The sequence below is a fragment of the Podarcis melisellensis genome, assembly GCF_964234715.1.
Source record: "Podarcis melisellensis genome assembly, chromosome: 2".
NCBI lineage: Eukaryota > Metazoa > Chordata > Lepidosauria > Squamata > Lacertidae > Podarcis > Podarcis melisellensis.
The window spans coordinates 69,400,751-69,416,976 of NC_138529.1; the positions used below are offsets into that span (position 1 = coordinate 69,400,751).

A 16,226-nucleotide genomic window follows, 5' to 3' on the forward strand; every position below is an offset into this window, starting at 1 on the left:
TGAAACTGATTTGTAAAAATGTTACATGAAAAAAAAATACGAGAGACATTGCACATACTTTTGTAAATCAAGAAAATCTATAATGATAATAATAACAAAGGACAGGGCTAATATTCTTCCAGGAAATTAGCCAGCATCTGTACACCCCAAAAAGTGTCATTTGAATATTTCTGCTAGTTTTATGCAGTTGTTAAAGGCACAAGAACCCTGTTAGAAAACAAGCTGCCAACCCTAGCCATTAGGAACACCGGACACTGCCTCTTATTATCTAGCTCAGTCCTGTTTATACTGGCGGACAGAGGCTCACTAGCATCTCAAGAAGGAGTCTTTCCCTACTCTACCTGGAGATGCTGAGGATTGAACTTTTTGTATGCAAAAGGAAGCATGTTGTGCCACTGAGCTACAGCTACAGCCCTTTTCTAAATGAAGCGGTATTAAATGAGGGCAGATAGGGACTCCTCCCTGATCAATTAAACCATGAGCTTACAGAAAACAAATGCACAAAAAGAACCCACCAAGTCTCTCCAGTGTAGGGTTAGGGAAACTGTGGTCCTCTAGAGACTGATGGACTCCAACTACCATCATTCCCAGCCAGCATGGCCAATTGTGAGTGGTGATGAGAGTTGTAATTCAGCAACATTTGGAAGGCTACAGGTGTTCTCTCTCTCCCTATCTCTCTCTCTCTCCTTCAAAGGAACACAGTACTCAGACCTGTCCCATTTAACAACCTGCCTATAGCAATGAGATCTCCCCCACCCATTGCCCCAGAGATTTCCTTTACATCAAGAAAGTGTTTCTAGTTTTTGTAAGCAACAAGTGTATGATAAGAAGCAAAGGCACACAATACGAAATCTAAGCCTTGCCATAGCTACTGAAAACGTCATGGGTTACATGTAACGGATTATAAAAATGTCAGCATGAGTTTGCAGACGGCCTAAACCCAGAGCTCCGAGAATTCCGATGCCTAAATATGATCTGGAATCAATGGAATACCAAGAAGTCTGGCCCAGCTAATCTCAGCTTGCTAAACCTTCAAGCTAAGCAGGCAACATAGTTTGCATCATTAGAGGATCTTTTCTTCAACTTTTGGGGTCTGCATTTGCCCCAACCCAAAATTAAACCTGAGGGACAGGAATGCCTGGGATGAAAGAACAGAAAGGGGATGAAAGGAGCAGCTAAGTTGCCTGCATTACAGATTCAGATCTATCTTTCAAGTGCTTTTGCTATTCCTGAGGGGCAGGAAGGTGAAATGAAAGTGAGACTCTGCCTGGCTGTGGATGAAAGAGAATGTCTGATTTCAAGGCATCTCAATCTACCTGCTCTGCCCTTTAAGCTGCTAGGTCAGAGGGATGCCGTGTGGAGGTGAAAGTGATAAACCTGCAGCTTGGAGGGGGGGTGTAGAGGTGTAGGTAAGGATGCATTGCTCTGGGTAGCAGCACATAATAAGCCATTGATTATTAGCAGGTGGAATTGATGCATTGACAAGGAGCAGACAGAGAGCCACTCTACGGTCTAAGTTATTCAGAACAAGGGGAGAGAGTGAGTCAATGTACACATTATGAAGGACGAGGCAGTAGAATTCAGGACTCTACCGCTTCAAAATGCAGGTGCTGGATGGAGCAGGGAGTTGCTGCTTCCTCATGTAGAGTAAAGGCTCTGTGGTGGTTTGCACTCAGGAATGGTGGGGTCTAAAGTGGTTTTAAACCAAGCATGGGGAGCCCTTTTCAGCCCAAGGGATGCACTCCCTTCTAGACAATCTTATAGGGGAACCACATGCCAGTTGGGGGAAGGATTAGAGGCAAAAAGGGCAGAGCAACAAATGTGAATGTTACCTTCTGTACAGTCATCAGGAGCTATACCCATAATTGTGAGCTTGTGATTCCACATCCACATGACAAAACAGGGCCTCAAATGTGGAGCATTATCCAGAGACTTTTCTGGTTGTGAAACTACTTTTGAACACTACCATACATGCTTTGGAGTAAAAAAAAATATATAGTTGGGAGCTATTGCTAAAGAAGACTCTGAAACTGTTGAGTGTGCAGGTGTATTTCTTGTTTAAGACTTTAAAGCAGATCAAAGTTTTGCAGTGCCCGAAATGAGCAATGATTGTCTCAGATGAACCAATCATGGAGGTATTGGTCCTTGGGAACAAAGGGCTCATCCACACTCCTGCTTGTCCCATGCCTAGAAAGCACAGGTCTTGAGTGCTAAATCAGGGCAAGCATCAATCCAGAGAAACCCCAAACTGCCATTTTGCTCCGATTGAGCACTAAAGAGTTGTTTTCCCTGGGGAAAAGCAGCCAGGCAAAAGAACTGTGGATGAGCTGAAACTCTGAGCGAACAGCTTTGTCCAGAGTTGGCAATGGACCACACAAAAAGGCCTAGCCAGTTTCCATGCCTTTAGCAGAGCTTAATTGGAAGAAATAGGCAGGTGAGGCATTTCATGGTATAGACGTAAGCATTATGTCAAGCTACTGTAAAGACAATGGAGCAGTCGGTGATTTTTTTTTCTTTTTCTTTTTTATTAAGTTTTGCATAAATATATTTCACAGACATACAACAGACAAAAGTAAATGAAATAAACATAAAAAGAAAAGAAAAAAAGAAAAGAAAAAGAACATAAAATACGTACAACATGAACAACACAACTTACATTAATTTTACAACAACATTGATCGACTTCCCTTTATCTCGATTTCGGATAATGTTATCTTAATTATCTTTCTGCTGTATCTATTCCAAAATAAAATTTATAACATAGTAAGCGTTATCTCATGCCTACTGTGAATTTTTTTTTTTAAGATACATCTATATTTCTGATTAACATTTTGATTTTCCCTTTGTCTCTATTTCCATATATATTCTAAATTTATCCCATTCATTACTAAATTTTGTACGTTTTTGATTTCTTATTTTCTGAGTCAATTTTGCCAATTCTAAATAATCCATTAATTTAAATTGCCACTCCTTTAATGTTGGGGTTTTTGCTGTTTTCCAGTACTGTGCTATGAGGGTTCTAGTGGCCGCTGTTGCGTATTGAAGAAGGGTTCTATCTTCTTCTTTAATATCTTTGCCAATTATCCCCAGCAGGAAGGTTTCAGGTTTTTTAAGAAATGTATATTTGAGAATTTTTTTTAATTCATTATAGATAGATTCCCAGAATTTTTTGAGAATCTCGCACGTCCACCACATGTGAATAAATTCGCCCTCTTTACTCTTACATTTCCAACACAGTTTGTCGCCTGTTCTATAAATTTTATACAATTTTATCGGCGTTATGTACCATCTGTACATCATCTTGTACATATTTTCCTTAAGTGTCGTGCATGCCGAAAAGTTCATATCTTTACACCATAAAGCCTTCCATTTATCAAACTCTATATTATACCCTAGATCTACCGCCCACCTCACCATCACCTCCTTTACTTCCTCATCCTTGGTGTCCCACTCAAGCAACTGGTTATACATTTTTTATAATAATTTTGTTTTACTTTCTATTATTTCAATCTGGAATCTAGATTTTTTCTCATTTATTCCAATCTTTTTGTCTTCCGTCCACATTGAATTTATTTGATGATATTGAATCCAACCAGTCAACTTATTTTTTATTTCTTCGTATGGTGATTTTTTTTTTCAATGCTCACTCTGTTGCCTGCAGAATTGAATGTGGTGTTCCTTGCCAAACATCTCTAATTTCTGGATGTGGAGCCAATTAGGTATACCTGACCCAATTGCGTCTGCCAGTTAAGACTCCTCATTAGCAGAATCTGAAGAAGCTCATGGATGTTGGAGCTGGAAGACCACAGTCTCATTTGCCCTTCTGAGTGATAGTGATTGATATCACAGCTGTGTTGGCTTGTTTGCATCGCAAAAGGACAGACTCCTGGTTGCATAGCCCTGATGCCGAGTGAAGGAGTGTTAATGTGGCATGCGGCGTCCTCAAATCTTAGAAGAGAAAGGCAGCCTATTAAAGGGAACTTACACAGCTCAGAGTCCTTTTCATTAACAGGCCGATTAGATTTTCCATAGCCCTAAATATGAACAGCTGACACTTTTGCTTCAAGACCCTGATAGAAGCTGGATCTTGGCAACCAATCAAAATTCATCCTTCACATGCCCCAGGATTAGCCGAGTGAAAGGAACTAGTCTTGTAAAGCTGTCATGTAGAAGGTTACTGTTGATTTAGGGCCACTGAGTCTTGAACCCTTGACCTTGTCTAAGCCCATCCATAACAGTTCCATGGCACCCTCTTGACATCGGAAGGGGGATTCACGCCCATCCCTGGTGGCTTAAGCACATGCACATGTGGTTGGAAGTCAGGAGAGCCGGCTCTCTATTCTTGGCTCAAGCTCGCTCTGTGACCTTGGCACTTTTTCACAAATGATTTTGTGTGAGTCACTTCTAAACTTGCAGGCATTCGTAAAATGGATTTAATAAAAACAAAACTTGGGAGCGGAGGAGGGAAAGTAGTCAGAATGGCTGAATGAACAAGGAACGATGAGACAGATTGATGTTTTGCAAACGAAAAGGATTCCAAACAAACAAACAAAAAATCCAGCAGTTGTGGATGGAAACAGATGGTTAAAATCAGAACATTGCAGTATTGAAACTTGCTTTTAAAAAAACAAAAAAACTCATTCAGGAAATAGAGGGATGTTCAAAACTGAGAAAAGTTTGAGGGTAGGTGTTTCAGGGAAGCACAGAACTGTAGAGTTAAGAGGGGAACTTTACTCAAGTGCATTGTGTTTTGGTATCATTTGGTTCCTCACCCAAAACCAAAAATAACAGTTTTCTCCCAGAGAGAGGGGGGAGGGGGAGGTGTGCAAATGCAGCATTAAGGCCAAAAAGTCAGAATTATTTACACATAGATGAGTTTCAAAATATGTTCAGCTAGTACATGGACCAATTATATTAGTTTCCATTCCTTGCAGTAGCAATTTTTAGAAGATTTTAAGACCACATGAAACTTGGTCCGTTGCACTTTTCATTATCTGTTACTGTGTATGTGTAAATAAACTAGTATAGCAGTGTGGTTTATTGTTGTTACAAGTTCTTTGGGTTTAATTTGTTTCCGGGTGCGGGGAGAGGCGTTAATTCTTCCCCCCTCCCCCAAGGTAAAAGAGCAATCCTATCTCCAGACCCACATTGTCCAAGGGGGTTATGGCGAGGCAGATTTGTCCCTCCGCCTAGATTCACTGGGTTCATGTGGCAGGGGGTGGGGGCTTTGTTATTGCAGAGGCCCCTGCTCTGCGGCACCTCCAGAAATTGTAGCAGAGTTCACACTTGGGTACCAGTGGTACGCATCGTAAGGCCAGAAACAATGCTATGGCGGGTGGCAGTAGAGCTAGCAATTGATCTACCCTATCCAATGCAGGCTTATTTCTGAGGGAGGTGCCTAATATTGAAATGTCAAGAACAACTTCCCCCACCCTTCTGCTCTGGTTAGCTGTACCCTGAAGTAGAAAAATTAAGCAGAAAACCTATTGGAGGTGGGTGGATGTAAACATTTTTAATGTCATTAGGAAGTAACATTTTGATTGCAAATAAAAGGGATGAGATCATTTTGGAAAGTTTCTCAGCCAACCCTGTTTCTAAGTGGAAAATTCAAGAACACTCTACTCAAGTCATGTTTATCCTTCACCTCCTCCAAACAGCTCAGAGTGGTGTATGCGGTTCTAACCCAGCACTTCATTTTATCCTCACAATCCCATGATGTAGATTAAGCTGATAAAATGATTAGCCTAAAACCACCAGTGAACTGCGTCTCCCCACTCTGTCAATTGGACAGGCCTCCTCTGTACTAGATATTTAAAGCAGTATCATCCTACTTTAAGCAGCCATGGCTTCACACACACACAAGCATTCTGGGAACTATAGTGTGTTACAGGTGCTGAGAGTTGTTAGGAGACCCCAATTCCCCTCAGAGACAGCTGCAATTGCCAGAATTCCCTGGGGGGAGAGATTGACTGTTAAACCACTGTAGGAATTGTAAGTCTGTGAGGTAATTTCCAAAGCAAATCAGAATGGGTGCTCAGTAAGTACATTGTCTGGGGTTTATTATAATGGCTACATTCAGGTGTAACGCTGGCCATAAACCATAGCTTGCAAACTTTGGCTTTCCAGTCATTGTTTGGGGAAAACAAAGCATGAATGCTGCTTCAGACATGACACTAAACCAGCCGTTCTGTGGTTTACCTCCTTGCTCCAGGAAGAGAGGTGCAAAACTGGTGATACTTGTGATCATTTGTGTTCTGATAATGCAGTATTTAGTGCACATCCTAATTTTCCTGAGCTATGTTTTATAGTGGTGGTACCTCTAAACATGGCCAATGTGAGAATAAGTCTCACATAAATCTGAGTATGTTACCTGAAAGGAAAGTTTCAAAGTCGATCAAGAGAAGGAATTCCTATCCCACATAAGCTTGCAGGCCTCTGGCTGCCTGGTGGAACAAGAGGGTGATATTCATCACTGGACTCTAGTAATTGGGCCTTGAATTTTGTTTTATTGGCTTTTTCTCCAGGCAGAAAGAGCAGCTTGGAGCCAAACCCAGCTCTCTCGTCTACCAAGGGAACTGTGAAGCAAAAAGCCTTTATTGCAATTTGATTCCCAAAGTGTGTGTATAAAACAGTGCTCTGAGCGCATGCACGCACACACACACACACACACACAATTATTATTATTATTAGGAAGGTGAAAACCTGAAACTGCACGTGTTCTCTCTGGGTCCCTAGTCCTGTGTAATCAATCACAGCTTGGCCCAGTCTCCTCCACCTGTTTCCTTTCCCCAGTTTGCAGTGTCAGAACAGACCCAGAGTATAATGGGGCGGTTGGGGTGGGGGGAGAAAAGCAGTATAGCAAGGCACCCCATTAGTTAGCCTGTTTGTCTGGCCTTCATCAAGACAGTTTCTGAACCCGCCACAATCTCTTAACCTGTTTCTACAGCTGCTCTAAGAAACTGAATTTATAGCCGGTGGGAAATTCCAACGCGGAAGGAAAAGTGAAATCTCAAATACTCTCTAGGTAAAGAAAATGTCTCGTTTATTATTACTTATTTGTTATTGTCATCAAACACCAAGTTTGCGGTTGCTTGCATACTGAGTGTACTTTGTGATGGTGGGAGAAAGGAGGGAGACGAGAGCTAGGGGGATTCTGCTGGCCTGGTCTCTTGATATGGGGCTCGTAGAACAGAATGTGGAATGGATGTCATGCGAGTGCTCTCTTGGGACTCGTAACTGGCATCTGCTAGTCTAACTGCCTGTTCCTAGAGTGGAATAATAAGTATTAAAAGGCTTTTAATCCATTTTATTCTTCGGCTATTATGAGACAGCAGAAGCTCAGGCGGTGCCAATCCTGTTCACCCACCTCCGCAAGCTTTCCCCTCTCTGAAGCTCACTAGCAATGCTTTTCTGGCAGTGGGCCGTGATCCTGGGGTAATCTTAAACTCTCTCTTTGGAAAGTTTTTTTTTAAAATAAATAAATAAAATAAACATTTTTTTTTACAAACCTAAAACAGCAGCAACTTCCCAAACGTTTTCAAGTGGGGAAGATTCCACCAGACACCCCACCCCCCACCCCGGAGAATGAAACTAAGGCACGGGGATCTAAAGTCCATTGTAAAAATGTCACTTCTGCATAGATTTTGATGATAAATATAACAGCTCAATTGACATTTTACATGCAAATCAAATTGAAACGCTCATGGGATTAAGTACCAGCTCAAGCCAACTGCTTTGAGGTAGATCTTTCCCATGGGAACACTGAAAGCCTCTTGTTCTGAAGTGGCCCCTCCCCACAAATAACTGGGAGGGACCAGTCTGGGCTTGACAGTGGAAAACTTTCTGCATGGAAATGTCCTGAAGTCCACCTTCCCTCTCCAGGTCAGTGCTTCCTTCCTTTTGATGACATCTGTCTCAGGCAAGGGACGGCATGGCAGGGGTGCCCTGGAGCTCTTGTCTGTGTCAGTGACATGTTCCCACAAGTTTGCCACCAGCACACCCCAGGCTCCGTATCATTCTGGCCATTACTGTCAGTAAGAATGACGATAATTGACTTGTCTAACAGGTAAGAAAACAGCCACCATTATCTGCTCCCAACAAGGGGCCTCTTGTTATATTTTAACCCTGAATCCATAGGTAAATCCAATTTAAGATAGTGGCCTGTCTTCTCTTTGGAGCTCTGCCTTACTTTGCATAGTCTTGAGGTCTTAGCTCACAGGTAAGAGTGAATGCTTTGCAGGTAAACACATCCAGGTTCAATCCCCAGTATCTTGGAGAGCCACTGTCACCTGGAGTACTGAGCTAGATGACGGGTCAGTGGTCTGGCTCATTAAAAGGTGGCTTCCTATGTCCATGGTCCACTGACTTTAGTCCCCGTATTTGGCACCAGGAACTGACTGCAAATGTTTCAGGCTGGAGTCAGAAAAGTGGGAAGAGCCAAAGACAAGGAGATCAAGCAGGAAGATGTGGAACAGGAAGCAACATTTAGAAAGTTGATAAACATGTATAGCAGAGTAGCAGGACTAGGATGGAAGTAACACCACCATGTTAATTTAAAATGTGTTTATTCCTGTCCATGACTGTAGTCCAAAAAACAAACAAAATCCCATGATTTTGCAAGTTTTGCGAGGGAAGCCAGATGTACATTAATTCTTCAACGGAGGAGAGGGAAGTACCATTCACATTGAATGAGGCAGTGGTGCATCATCTCCTCAAGAAGACCTCTCTGGGGAAGGTGATGTCATCCATTCAAGATGGCACCTTAACATGGCTCTCTCCACCCACCCCGGGACAAGTTTAGTTCTAAACTGCTTCATTAGTTATCCAGACTCTCAAACTCTAGTAGATTTGGGTGGTAAGTAAGAATCTTACTCTGGATTCTTATTTACTTACCACAACTTTGATTGGTCCAAGAAAGAAGACTTCCTTCTAATATGGCCATCTGACCCTCTAAAAGAGACCAAGGCAAGTCTCAAGATGAATACTGAGCCATGGTTCATTTGGTACAGCAACTTTGCACTAACTGAGCACAGTAATGGAATAAAGCAACCAACCTTTCTAAGAGGAAATAGCTAAAGTCTCCTCCACAATGGCAGATCCAGTGACCTTCTTCTTTGGTGATCACTTGTAGCCAAGTAAGATTGTCTTCCATGAACACAGTCTTAACAGAGAGTCCGGAAGTGACTGTGGAGGCCAATTCTGGATCTACATGTCCACAGTGAGGACATAGGTTTCCGGGTGGGAGTTGATCATGGTGAGGGTTTGCCAAACGTGCCTTCCTCTTAGCATGTTTCTCCCTTTCATCCCGAGTTTGAGCATCTTCAAAGTCCATGACACCTTTGGTAAAGGCTGTTCTCTAATTTGAGGGCTTGCAGGCTAGTGTTTCCCAATTGTCGGTGTTTATACTACATTGTTTTTTTAGATTTGCCTTGAGAGAGTCTTTAAACCTCTTTTGTTGACCACCAGCATTACGCTTTCCATTTTTAAGTTCGGAATAGTTGCTTTGGAAGACGATAATCAGGCATCTGAACAACATGAAGAATGTTGTTGCTTTGACAATGGCGATCTTTGCTTCTTCCAGTACACTGGCACAGCTAACACAGCTATGGGGGAAAAAATTAAATAACAAGATGAGATGACTGTTAAAAATAATAAACACTCACAAGCTAAATTGAAGCTCCACCTTTACTTTAAAGATAGGGAACACCATTATATATTAGAGCAAGAGGAATTCCTGAGACTTTTGACAAGGCGAATCTCTCTGTAGCATTTGTCACATGGGTCAATGCTAATCTTCAAGCACAGGAAACATTGAGGGTTCCCCATGCTTTCCATCCCAAATCAAAGCAGGAGGGAAATCCACAAAACATTTGGTTTGCTCATTTTTCTGTTAAAAACCCAGTAACGCAACTTCTTAGAAATGCTGATTCTATCAAATGTGAAGGGAAAGACATTTCAATTTATCAAGATCTGTGTCCAAAAATTCTTCAAAGACAAAGAGACGTTGGTCTATATTTGACTTTGCTGCAGAAGGCAGGAATATGTTGCAAACTGAGTTTTACATTTAAAGTTACTATAATGCACAATGGCTAATTCAGAAGCAGCAGATACCCACCCTTAAAATTGGAGAAGGACAGACTACAAGTGATAATAAAGACACTTTACAGCAATTTAAATCTTTTTTATAGAACACTGTGTACCACTGAAGGTTTGGACCTAACTGAATCCAACAATATTTAAGTCATATCCCACTGTCCACCTTCACTCCAGGGCACTGAGAATTCTGTAGAATTGTAGAGCTGGAAATAACCCCGAGGGCCATCTAATCCAATCTCCTACAATGCAGGAATCTCAACGAGACCATACATGACAGGTGGCCATCCAACCTCTGCTTAAGAAATTCAAGAAGAAATGAAGGGTCTAAAATTCTCCAAGGACTCAGCCACATTGGCTTTATGTGTTGTATATGCATTATAACACTGTGACACCAGATCACCATCTGTGGTGGAGTTCCGTTTTTGCCAACCCGATTTCTCATACAGAGAAACGCATTTAACTGAAACACTTCTTTGATGCGTCTGGATCCAGCCCAAGTCTCCAGTCTTGAACAGTTATACAGGGATCTTTTATAAAATGTTCCAATTAGTCCCATTTTTTTTACTGATACTGTTTTAGAGATACAGTCAAGTGGTCAGATCCCTAGTACCTGTAAGTTGACCACTTTTGCTGTCATACACAAACTTTTTAAGGACATCTTAAACAATTGTGGCAAACGATTATGACAACAATTGTGGCCAGTTTGCTGAGTAAGCAAATGGCTATCTATCTGAACCAAAGAACAGCCCAGTAGATTTTAATTTTTAATACATACTGGCTGGTATTCAGCAAATGTTTATTCAGAGTAGACCCACTGAAATTAATGACCATGACTAACTTGTGGCCATTCATTTCAGTGGATCTACCCTGAGTAAAAGTTAGCTGAATGCAAGACAACACATTTATATTTATTATAAAAACACCTATACCACCCTCCAGTAGTAATTCCCAGGACAGTTTACATAAAAGGAAAATAAAAAAACAATTAATATAAAGGTAAACCTCTAAAAACAAACACAAACCAACTAAAAAGGCAGTAGATCTTGAGAGCCAGATAAAAAGAATCAGCAGGACTAAAATTAAGCATAATATTATGCATGCATAACTGCCTCCTTCCAAAACTTAGGAAGCCACAAAACTATTTAGGATGGGGAATACCAAAGACTATTCCCCCAGTGAAATACCACACAATAGACTGGCAACATAGGACACTACAAAGGCTAATGTTATATTGTGTTTAGGATTGGGGAGACAATCTCCATTTTTTGTATGCCCTGATAAAGCAGACACTAAGATACTAAGACATTTCATCTCATTTTTAATATATCTATTTTTATTACTTTGTAAACAAAGCAAATCTGGAAAGTCCTGTCAGTTTTTTCAATGGGCAAATAAGACTCTCCCATCTCCTTGATTTTCTCCACCCTCTTCTTAAGTCTCACTCTCTAGCCCTCTCTTGGGAGACCCCGCTATGTTATGTCCATCAACACAGGCCCCAAAGTGTCTTTTCTCTATCCTCCACATCATGCTCCCTTCAAATTCTCAGTAATCCCAACATAGTCACACTACTCGAAAAGGATGTTGGAAGTCCCTAAGCTCCAAAAGTTTTTTCCTCTCGGATGATCCATCTATGTATGATTCAATTGTATCCTATCTTTAGCATAATACTTTCACATGTCCTCCATGTATGTAGAATATCCAGTCCATACATTATAAGGAAAGGCAAATAGCCTTTGTTGAAGGAGTTTTTAAAAAATAATCCTTGGGATCTGTAATTCTATGCAGGGGCAGGGACAGCATTCAGTTTCAGACAAAGTTTTGGTTTTAATTATATTCCATTATATTCATACAGAATTTAAGGTAAGTGGCAGTCATTAAAATATATGACAATATAGATACACAGACCTACTTACATACAATTGTATTACATAACGGGCAGCAGAAGATAAAATCACAGTGAAGAACAGCATATTCCATGTGCCTAATGAAACAGCAACAACAGAACCTTAATTTTAATTATTTTTAGCATACTGGTTCATGGAGGAGAAAAAGACGATGCTAGCTACAACTCCCAAGTACTTTTTCCAAATGCATTGCTTCATCACTTTATACATGCTTTTTATGTGTTCTTTATTTTCACCTAGCCCATTCTTTTGGGACACTTCAGAATTCTCCCTTGCCTTCAAGAAGTGAAAGCATTATGTGTCCATCACATCTCTCCTGGTCTTTTCCCTCACCTTGAACATAAGCATACTCCTCTACCATTTCTGGCTAATCACTGTCCCCATTCCTGGACAAGCTTAGTGATCCTTTAGAAGGGTTTTGAAGAACTATTTGTTTCAGATGACCTATTGTTAAGAACCTAAAAACACAAGACTCCTCCTGCTGGATCAGACCAAAGACCCATCCATTCTGTGTCTGTTCTTTCCGTGGCCAATGAGAAGTCCACAAGCAGGACCCAAGTACAAAAGCACTCACCCCATGTGTGCCGCCCAACAAATAGTATTCAGAGATATATGGCCCCCAATGCTATTTTTCTATAGCTGTCCTGCTCTTTGTAATGGACAGATTTGTGAAAATTGTGTTCTGTATTATAGGGTGGCTAGGTGTTTTATTCTCACTGGTTCATTTAACGTTGGGAGTGTTCTGTAGTACAGTCATACCTCAGGTTAGAGATGCTTCAGATTGCACATTTTTGGGTTACGGACGCGCTAAAACCGGAAGTACCAGAACAGGTTACTTCCAGGTTTCGGCGCTTGCACATGCGCAGAATCGCTAAATCGTGCTTTGGGCATGTGCAGAAGCGCTGAATCGCAACCCGCGTGTGTGCAGATGTGGCGCTGTGCTGCGGGTTGCGAACGTGCGTCTCGCACGGATCACATTTGTATCCCGAGCGTCCACTGTATTGCATTTTTACATTTTGGTACTGCTGCTCATGTATTTCTGAACTGTTACCATGTAAGCCGCCTGGGGAGAGTTAACTCAGAAAGGAGCCCTATAAAATACAGAGTATATATATTAGCTATGTTTTAATCCAGGGAAAACACTTGCATCACTTAAAAGCCTTTTCCTGAGAACCCAAAGAGCATCTGTTATACTATTATTTGAAAACTCCTGCCAGGATACATTAATGACCCTTGAGTTTAAAAAATATATATTTGCTTCTTCCCAGAATATGAACCTCATTTGCTGATATCCTCCTCCCTACAATATACTCCATAAAATATTCCTAATAGAAATTCCCTTGGGTGGGGAAGACCTCATTTCCAGTTAGTCCATTTAATCAATTCCTTCTCTGCTGGCATGAATTCACAGCTTCATACCCATTGCTTCAGCTCTTTTCTCCAATCGCCATCATTTTTTATTTTCTTCCATATTGCTTCTATGCTTCTACAAGACTTCCTGCTAATAAGTGCTCTGCTAAAGGAAATTGGGGGGGGGGGGGGTGTTGTGTGGCAAAGCCGCAGAATAAGCTTGAGGTGATTGCGGTTCTGTGCAGGCTGCCTTACATACCATGCATTTAAAGCACGCACACACACACACACACACCAAAAAAGAATCACTGGAACTGTAATTTGTTAAGGGAATTTTCCTGGGAATTGTAGCTTTCTGAAGGGTAAGGTGCAGTTCCCAGGACTCTTAGGAGGGGTGCTTTAAATGTATGTTGTGTACACAGCCCACACAACTTGCATGTTTTGGGAAAGAGTGCATCACTTAGCAGCAGAATTTTCAAACTCTGCCCCCGTTTATCAGTTCTGTTGAACGTTTTAAGCATCTGGTAATTTAGGTATCAGGAACCGCACAAGAGATCCCGGTTTACAGAGCAGTCCAGAAGATAACTGCTTACTCTTCTTTGTCAAGCAGGGCAGGTGGCTTGCTGCTGACTTCCAATTGCCTTCTGTTTGGCTGTAATCTTCCTTTCCTGCTAATCCTTCTGTCTGAGCACCTAGAATTGTTGGGCCCACTGGGCTTTCAGACCACCTGCTCTGTACTTAAACCTGTATCTATGCTGCCTCTCCCTTTTGTTGTTGTTGTTGTTTTTGTACCTTATTCAAATTGTTTCTGGCACTTCCCATATCAGCCTACCCATGCCACGCTTTCCTTCACGTTCCACTGCTAGAACCCTTTTCACAGTTCAAATTCCCAATTTGTTTCATACCATCCTTCAACAGGTATATTAAGCATCAATATTGCTGTCATTTCTGTGCCAAGTAAAGATGTACCTGTCTACCTTGGCTTTTTTGGTTTTTGAACAGGTGACCTTTTTAAACCTTCACTGTGTTTAGCTGGTTGTTTTAGCTGCTTTTGTTTGTTGATCTTTTTATGAATGTGTTTACTGTTTTGATTGATTTGGTGGTTAACAAATAATTTTATGTTGTACCCCGCCCTGGTTAAGTATTGATGTGTGTCTGTGTCCTATAAATCTTTTAAATAAATTAATATTAAATAATAGCCTTTCCTTTATGATCTCTTGGGTTTTCACCCTTGAAGAGACTTATAAAAACCTTCACTCACAATTTCTCCTCCTTCTGCCTTCCTTCATGCTCTTTCCTGATTTTTGCAATCATCATTATAAATACTCCACTATTGGAACTGTTACTTGGTTTTCTGCCTTTCAACATGTCCCAAATAGAACTAAATTTGGATTGCTGCCCCATTCTCCAGCAATGATTTGCACAGTACGCCTTACTTCCATTCTTCTTTGAGTGCTGTCACCCTCTGCTGTCAATCAACAGTGCTGATTGTATTTCTATTCTACATCTTGTTGTACATTATTTATACACTAGCCATTGATATACTGTGGCCACTCTGTCGTTTCCTTCTGTTCCCTGCTGTTCTACTCTGAACAACCATTCATTTACCATTGAGCCACAGAACAACATGTATGTTAAATAGACCTACTCAGAGCTGATGCAATGTATGTACCTCTCAGCTCCAATGTTATGAGCAGAGAGGAAAGCTCTGTGCATCTTGCCAGAAAGCCTATTCCACACATTTTCTGTGTGACCCAGTGCTGCAGAACAGCTCATTGCATAGCAGTTGCTGTAGTCGGTGATCATCATTCCATCTATTCCTTGAGAGAGATTTTCTCACATCTTCCTATCTTGGCACTGTTTCTCTCCACACTGCCTCTCCCTTCAAAGGAATCTTTAACAGGTTCCTTCTGAACTTCAAAGCCAATTGAAGGGCACCTAGCTTGTCCCCTTTGTTCTTAGCTTTGAAGACCCCTTTGCTTGCTTCTTTGCAGCATGATTTACATTCCAAAACACACACAAAAAGAGGATTTCTCTCCTTGTTTCCTTCTCTTTCCCCATTTGTCAACTAAAAATATCTAATCAGTGGCAGCAGACTAGGGAAGGGGAAGGGCAGAGAAGACTAGGAATTGTTTGTGTTAAAGAAATTGTTTGCATTAATCTGTACAGTCAAATATGGATGACATTGGGCGAAGTGCCAGAGGTGAAAATGTTCTTTGAAAAGGCATGGAAATGGCCAGCTATTCAACAAGGAGAGTGATCTAGGTAGTGATCTGTAAGCAAGGGAGCACAACTGATCTTTGGGTGCTTTAAAAGGCCCACCGAAGAAAACAGTTGTATAATTTGACCCTTAGTTAGAACTAAGCAGAAAATCTATCTGTTGCATCTCCCCAGGGGAAAAAATGGATCCAATTTATTCCAACTAAAATCCTATGTTTCTACAAAACTGAGCTAATTGCTCTTTCTATAGAAATTATACCACATCAGCCAGTAATTGTTGTTGGTGTTGGCATTCATCTGTCTCAGGAGACAATAGAGGAGTACGCCTTTGCGGGTGAAGTCAAACTGTTGGGAGGTTGCAGTGCCTGCTGTGGCTGTAGAGACCAATGCAGGAGAGACATATTTTGTGGCAGCTGGGGCAGATGAAATAGGGTAAACACTTTTTATTGAGGGAGGCCCTGCAATTGGGCTGGCAAGAAGTGATACGCAGAAAATCAACATATGTCACTTGCCATGGCATATCATGGGGACAACACCATGCAAGGAATTCAGATATGAGCATTCCACCAGTGCAAGCATTTCTGCTCTCCGATGGAACCATCTCCCTGTGTGATGTTCTGGGGTGTACTCTCAACTCTCCAGAATGGATTTATAAGA

At 41.3% G+C, this 16,226-nt stretch overlaps 1 protein-coding gene across 4 annotated transcripts in view; it reads left to right on the forward strand.

Moving 5' to 3' along the window:
* The first annotated feature begins 5,219 nt into the window (after positions 1-5,219).
* LOC309363888 (uncharacterized protein) overlaps positions 5,220-16,226 on the forward strand; it is a 71,030-nt gene continuing 60,023 nt past the window's right edge. For 2 of the 4 annotated variants that reach the window (XR_014165620.1, XR_014165621.1), the window contains exons 1-3: positions 5,930-6,004; positions 6,947-7,024; positions 7,882-8,065. Coding sequence is in view for 1 of the 4 variants with exons in the window: in XM_081900414.1 (XP_081756540.1) it covers positions 7,971-8,065 (95 nt within the window). In the remaining 3 variants the exon portion in view is untranslated. Of the gene's footprint in view, positions 5,309-5,929; positions 6,005-6,946; positions 7,025-7,881; positions 8,066-12,438; positions 14,309-16,226 lie in introns of those variants that run through there. The other 2 variants (XR_014165622.1, XM_081900414.1) reach the window with 2 other exon arrangements.